Source organism: Acanthisitta chloris, unplaced genomic scaffold, assembly GCF_000695815.1.
Source record: "Acanthisitta chloris isolate BGI_N310 unplaced genomic scaffold, ASM69581v1 scaffold8981, whole genome shotgun sequence".
NCBI classification, from domain to species: Eukaryota; Metazoa; Chordata; class Aves; order Passeriformes; family Acanthisittidae; genus Acanthisitta; species Acanthisitta chloris.
In genome coordinates this window covers 322-7,141 of record NW_008654302.1, presented here as the reverse complement: position 1 = coordinate 7,141, position 6,820 = coordinate 322, and the positions used below count along the sequence as shown (strand labels likewise).

The 6,820-nt window shown below is 45.6% G+C and overlaps 1 protein-coding gene across 1 annotated transcript; it reads right to left on the bottom strand.

Annotated features, from left to right (window-relative positions):
• Positions 1 to 425: 425 nt before the first annotated feature.
• Positions 426 to 5,001, bottom strand: LOC103810536 (syntaxin-12-like; the record flags this gene model as incomplete). Its single annotated transcript, XM_009083441.1, has 3 exons — positions 426 to 563; positions 2,733 to 2,832; positions 4,932 to 5,001. Coding segments are annotated over 3 exons (308 nt in total), but the record flags the coding sequence as incomplete, so codon positions are not given.
• Positions 5,002 to 6,820: the final 1,819 nt, after the last annotated feature.

Genomic DNA, 6,820 nt, shown 5'->3' with positions numbered 1-6,820 from the left:
CCTAGGAACAGAACAGCGTCCCCAGCAGCAGCTCGGACAGCGTCCCTAGCACCAATGGGAACAGCGTCCCCAGCACCAATGGAACAGCGTCCCCAGCACCAACGCGAACAGCATCCCTAGCACCAGCGGGAACAGCGTCCCCAGCACCAACGGGAACAGCGTCCCCAGCACCAATGGAACAGCGTCCCTAGCACCAACGGGATTTATTGGGCCGCAATTTATAACACTTCCCTCCTCTACATTGACAAGGAGCACAGTGAAATGAGAGATTACTTACAACATCTGGAGTGGTATAACTGAGACACCAAGGCCTCAGCTGCACTCAGTAAGGTGTCAGTGACAGCTGTGCAGTTGGAAGGCAGTACAAGATATCTCACAAGGTTTGTACTTTCCTACATCACTCCAAAATCCCCACAAATACTCACAGAGATTCGGGAGCCAGCTCTGGCCCGTGCCACAGTCTCCTTTTCCTTCTCTGACACTCGTCTCTGTACTGCCTGGAAGTTGTTTAAGGCCGCTGAGAAGTCATTCATTAATCTTTCCTTCTGGAGCCGCTGCTGCCGCTGAGGAGTTAAACACAAACCACTGCTCAGACATTCCCATTCATTGCAAAGTGACTCTGAGACTCCCAGAAAACCCATCACAACAACAGTGAGTGCTGGCAATCAGTGATGCTTTGGGGCACACTGCAGTGACGCAGTCTGGGGCACTGCAGAGAACAAAAACCCACCGGGTTTCAGTTCCTTACACCAAATGCTCCACACCTTGCTCACTGCAGGACAGTTCTGTGCAGTAAGGGTCTCCAATTTCAATCTAGTTTTAAGTCTGAAGTAGAAATGTCTCCTACACCGTTTCTCAAATCACATTCCAGTAATCCACCACCTCCAAAGGAGGACAACAAAGACAATGAAGGGCTTCGAGGGGCCACATGAGGAGCACTGAGGGCACTTGGTGTGTTCAGCTGGAGCAGAGGAGCTGAGGGCAGATCTCATCAGGGGCTGCCGCTCCTCCCGAGGGGCAGTGCAGGGGCAGCTCCATCTCTGCTCTCTGGGACCAGGGACAGGACCCAGGGAATGGCTGGAGCTGTGTCAGGGGAGGGTTAGGCTGGAGATGAGGCAAAGGTTCTTCCCCCAGAGGTGTTTGGGCACTGAACAGCTCCCCAGGGCAGTGGGCACAGCCCCAAGGCTGACAGAGCTCAAGGAGTGTTTGGCCAATGCTCTCAGGCACAGGGTGGACTGTTGGGGTGTCTTGGGCAGGGCAGGGGTTGGACTGGTGATCCTTGGGTGTCCCTTCCAGCTCAGGAGATCTTGTGATTCTGTGACCACATTTAACTATGTACCTTTTGGTTACCTACAATAACTTTACCCTCTATTCCTCTACTCAGCCAACCTCATAGTACTTAACTTTCTTACAAATACAGGAAGCCTCACACTCCAGAGCTGATAACAGCACCCATTGTCCCACCTTCCTAAGATGCCTCCCTCAGCATGCCACACTACAGGCCTGTTGTTATTAGATCCCTAGTCTTGATAACCATTTCAGTTTATCTTTTCTCCAAACACATTAGTTGTAATAATCCTTTTCATCCTCATTTTAGTGTCACCTTATTTAGCCTCCACTGAACATCTCCTATGAGTGCTGTGACAGTCCAGGTATGGGAAATGAGAAGTTGTGGAAAAGCTTGTCCCAAGGACACTCAACACTAGGTCAGTTCTTATGTTTTCTGATAGAGAGTCACAACAGGCTCCAACGTGAGCTTTGCAGGGCTGTAATCCTGCAAGGCGTTTGATCAATTCAACAGTCATTTCAAGGAAGGAAATCTTTTCAATTATACTTTTTTTCATAATAAGCCACTACAGCAGCCTCATAACACACTTCCATCTGAGTCCTCTGGAAGCACCAGCCTTCCTCAGCATGCTGATGGCTACTCCTGCAGATTCGGACTAACTTTTCACTGGGCTGTGTTGAGGGAGATGCATGTGACAGTATTTTGTTCACTACAGGGAGATTGACTGAAAAATATTTGCTGACCAACCCAGCAAACATGGCCATGCTTCCCACTGCCATGTAAACCTCTACACAGAGAATTAGAGCACGACATCTGCTGACCCACATCCCCAGATCATCTCAGAGCAGCACCACAAAAGTAGATAGTGGTGAATTAACCCTGCAGCAGAGGATTGTCCCTTCCCTTTCCCACAAGGAGGGGGATCTTGAGCCACTCTTGGGCAAGAGATAAAATCATAACCTTTGTCGCATTACATTTTTCTTTATTCAAATATGACAAGGTGAGTCAGCTTCTCCCTCCCCCTGCTAATCAATACCCTGCAAGGGAAAGCTTCCCTGGCACCATCACATTTCATACTGACAGACAGTGGGCTCTGAGTTCTTATTCCAGAACACTGCCTTGTACCACCATGTCCCAACAGACACTTCCCAAACAAGACTATTTTCCAGAAATTTACTCAGAAAACCAGAGTTGCATATTGAGCTCTCCCCGAAGGGCCTCTTATTCCCATGTGAGAAACTTTTACACCTGTTTGTCCTGGGAAACATTGTTTTCCCAGTGTCATATAAGCAACCAGTGGGATGTGTTTCTGTACTTCACCAACATCCTGCATTGCAAAAGGCTCCTGTCTCTTCAGCTGTGCCAGTTCCAGCTTTGTGAGGTCTATGCTAGTTTCATGAAATGAGTGATCTAGACCTCTGTGCTGAAAGCTGTGCCTGCCTACCTGTTCAGAAGCAGACAGGGGCAGTGGCAGTGACCCCAACTCCTTTAGATATTCATTGGTCTCTTTGGCAAGGCAGTTTGCAGAGTGCTGCAGCTGTTGTCTGAAACAGAAGTGCAAAAGCAGTCATACAAGTTGTACCTACAAAGCAAATCTCTGAGCATTTTAGTGTCTAAAATGATGACTAAATAGTGGTTCTGACACCACACAGCTTTATGGTTGGGGTTTTTTTCAACCTAAAGGATCAGAGATGCACTTTTAGTTTTTAACATCACCTTGTCCTTATCACTCTCTGTAACTGCCTGACAGGAGGTTGCAGCCAGGTGGGGTCAATCTCTTCTCCCAGTCAGCTAGTGACAGGACCAGAGGACACAGCCTCAAGCTGCACCAGGGGAGGTTTGGGTTGGACATTAGGAGGAATTTCTTCCCAGCAAGGATGATTAGCCACTGGAATGTGCTGCCCAGAGAGGTGGTGGAATCACCATCCCTGCAGGTGTTTAAGCACAGAGTGGGCATGGCACTTACTGCCATGGTGGTGTTAGGTCTTGCTGATCTCAGAGGTCTTTTCCAACCTGACTGACTTTCTGATTCTGTGAACATCAACTTGACTCTAGACTACATTTTAAAAAAGATTCTAGAATTTCTGTGCTCCCTGCTAGCTAGAATAATTCAGTAGTTTTAAAAAGATCTTTTTCTCCAGTGGCTTAAGAGAGAAACAACTTCATTCAGTGAACATAATCCCTCTTTTAAGGTGAATTCCTTGTGGTACCAATTGGTAACTAACTGTTCACTTGACAACCACCAACTCCATTGGTTAAATGTGCATTTGATAAAAGTACTTTTGAGGTTTTTAAATTCTTCATTTTTGTGAGAAATACTGGTCAGAGAGAGGAACAATCCAGCTTCAACTCCAGGAATTGCAAAGCTCTCCCGTGAGCCTTTAAGTTTTCCAATAACATTGCAATTCAAAGCTACTGTTGCAAAGTATCTCATACCAATACACAAAAACTAATACTGTAAACCAGGAGGACACAAAATAGTAAAACAAGAAACAATTTCTTTTGCACTCAATGTGTACAAGATGCTGAAGTGAAAGTCACATACATGGCCCAATGGATACTCAAATCCAGGCACTCAGGCTCTGTTACTGTCTAAGTTCTGGATGTGAGGTAAATAAACCACCCATGCATTTTGGTATTTGGTTTGCATAGCAGCTGACAAGTTGTGGGGTGCAGCCACTCTCCCCTCAAAGAGGAGAGATCACACCACTCCTGCAGTGACGTTAGCTGGGAAGGTATTTGTTTGGTCACCAGTGATTAGTTCTTTAATCTACTGATTAAATAGAGATTGAGAGAACTGAGCAGCTCAAGGAGACAAATCCCTTTCTCTCCCAATGGGCTCTGATCTCAGCCTTCAAATATGGTGTATGTAGCTTCCACCACAAGTCATGAACTGATCCAAAAATCAGCTATTGTCAAAACTGGGAAAGCTGCACATTCAGAGATTGGAGGTGCAGGCACATGAAAATAGAATGGAAGGATTTACTTCCAAGTTTTCTTTGATGATGCTGGAAATTACTCTTTTCATAGCTATTTATGCTTTATGAGTTTGTAAAAGATGCACAGACAGACAGTCCTTGTTTAGCCTCTCCAGGACTCAGTTTGGCCTATGCATGTCTAAATGTCTTCCACACTGTCCCCCACTGGCATATTATTCTTCTGAAATCACATGGGACACTTTGGTTGCCATATACGATTGCTAATCTTTCAAGTGCCTAAATCCATCTGCACTACAACCGACTTTTTCATCAGTTATAGGACTTCTTGCTGCTTTTCCTCATTGGTCTCATGTGAGACCACATACCTAGTACTCACCACATGTGAAGCTGCTATGGCTACTCAGAGCAGAGCTATGGCCAATGCATGGCTGAGGTACTACTGCTTTTTAAATCAGCTCTAGAAGAACCACACAGAAGAACAAAATAGAACCATTCATACCCAGCAGTTTTGAATAGCTTCTCTAGAGTCCTGCAGAAACACCTTAATTTCTCCAGTAAACTACTTAATGCAGCTACTCATTTGGGGTTTGTAGGACTGTATTAAATGTGTCTAATAGAGCATCTCCCCAAAGCAAGTAACCCAGTTCCTCTAAGAATACAGATAGAAATGAAAGAGGACCCATGTTTGATCATTTAATACTTACAAGTTCTCTAAGAGCTTGCTGGAATCCTGCTTGGTTCCCAGCTGGCTCATCAAATTTTTTATCTGAGCAGCTGAAGATAAAGAGATCACAAGATGAGTTAGTACGACAAATGCTGATGTATTTTATTCCTTCTTGAATGCATTCTTTTAGCTTCCCCCAAAAGACTTCTCTCAATGTTTGGCTTAACTCAGCTGGCAAGGCAACACTTCCAGTCTTTGCTTTAAACACTTACAAATATCTTCAGGGCAGATGCCAAGAGGACAGGGGGAATCTGCTCAGTGGTGCCCAGTGACAGGACATGGAGCAATGGGCACAACTGAAACATAAGAAGTTTCCTATGAATATGAGGGAAAACTTCTCAACTGTGAGGGTGACAGAGCCCTGGAACAGCTGCCCAGAGAGGCTGCAGAGTCTCCTTCCCTGGAGATACTCAAACCCTGCCTAGAGCCATCCTGCACAACCTGCTCTGGGGGAACCTGCTTCAGCAGGGCTTGGACCAGGTGATCTCCAGGGGCCCATTCCAACCCCAACAGTTCTGGGACTCTGTGAAATGCAAAGTGTATTTTAAACATCTCCACTTAGACATGATCCAGCCTAACAAACCAACTTTCAGATAAGATTATAGTGACCCTGAAGACACATCTGTGGAGGTAAAAGCTTGTGCACTCCTCTTCCTCAGCCTTTTTAGACCAACTGATTGAGCTGTCTGTTTCTACCAGCCCTGCTATTTTAGGCCATCACTGCTGCAGAACAACTTCACTATGCTGTGTTGCCACTTTTACATATTTTAAGTTACTTATTAGTTATCTGTTAAAAAAAGCCCAAGGGTTGCTATCAGTTTCAAAACAAAGCCAAACTGAATTTTTCTACTCATGACAGCCCAAACGTTTCACAATACTGGCAAAAACAATCTTGAAGGAACAGCAGATAGCAATGTACACTCACAGTTGGCCTTCATCAATTTGAAATCATGATGCAGAGCAACGAGATATTCTAGACCTCCTTCTCCCCCATCTCCCATGTTTTTCCACTATTAGCCTTGTGCAGGCACTGGTGATCATGAAACCACACAGTGAATCACATCAAACCACTAAGCTGCCTGAACTGCAAGGACCAGCATCTCTCCCCACTCCCTCTACCTCAGAGTAGTTTTGACAGATGAAGAAGCTGATCCACTCTGTGCTGCGCCAGCACAGATTTCAGCATTACTGAAGTGCTGAGCTCAGCACTTAAAACATCAGCACAGAGACTGATTGGCTCAAATCGATCATGAAATCGTATGATATCACATCATGCATTGAGAGAGGCAACACCAAGGAGGATCAGCTTAATACAGTCCCACAGGCAGCTGAATTGAGCCAAATTACCCCATCAGTTTAACAGGAGCTTCTGCCAATTCAATGACATCTTCCTGTGTAACTTCTGCCTTCAGCCTGGAGCCTCTGCAGTTCATTTAATGTGTTGCTGAAGAAACAGCAGATCCCTAGAACAGCCAATTCTTTTCAAGTGATGTCCAATGGCTTCTAACAAGGGCAGCTCAGCTAAGGCTGCAACATGAGTTAATCAGTAATTAGTCAGTGATTAGCTTTTGCATCCACTTGAGGGTATTCTAACCGAGAATTCCAGACTTGTATTAGGTTATACAGTGAGCAGTTGGTTGGCAACTCCTTATACACTGAGCTTGGCTTGCAGCAAGCAAGAGTGCAGATATTTCACAGCTCTGTCAGACACAGGAAGGTCAGAGAAATTCACAGTCACCTCGCTGACATGGACTGCAGTGTGTGTGGGTGTCCAGGGCTTGGCAATGGCATGTGTGCTGTAATGTCCAGGTACTCTGTGACTTATTTTCCTCCACTGGGAGAGATTCTTGCACAGACCCATTTCCAGGC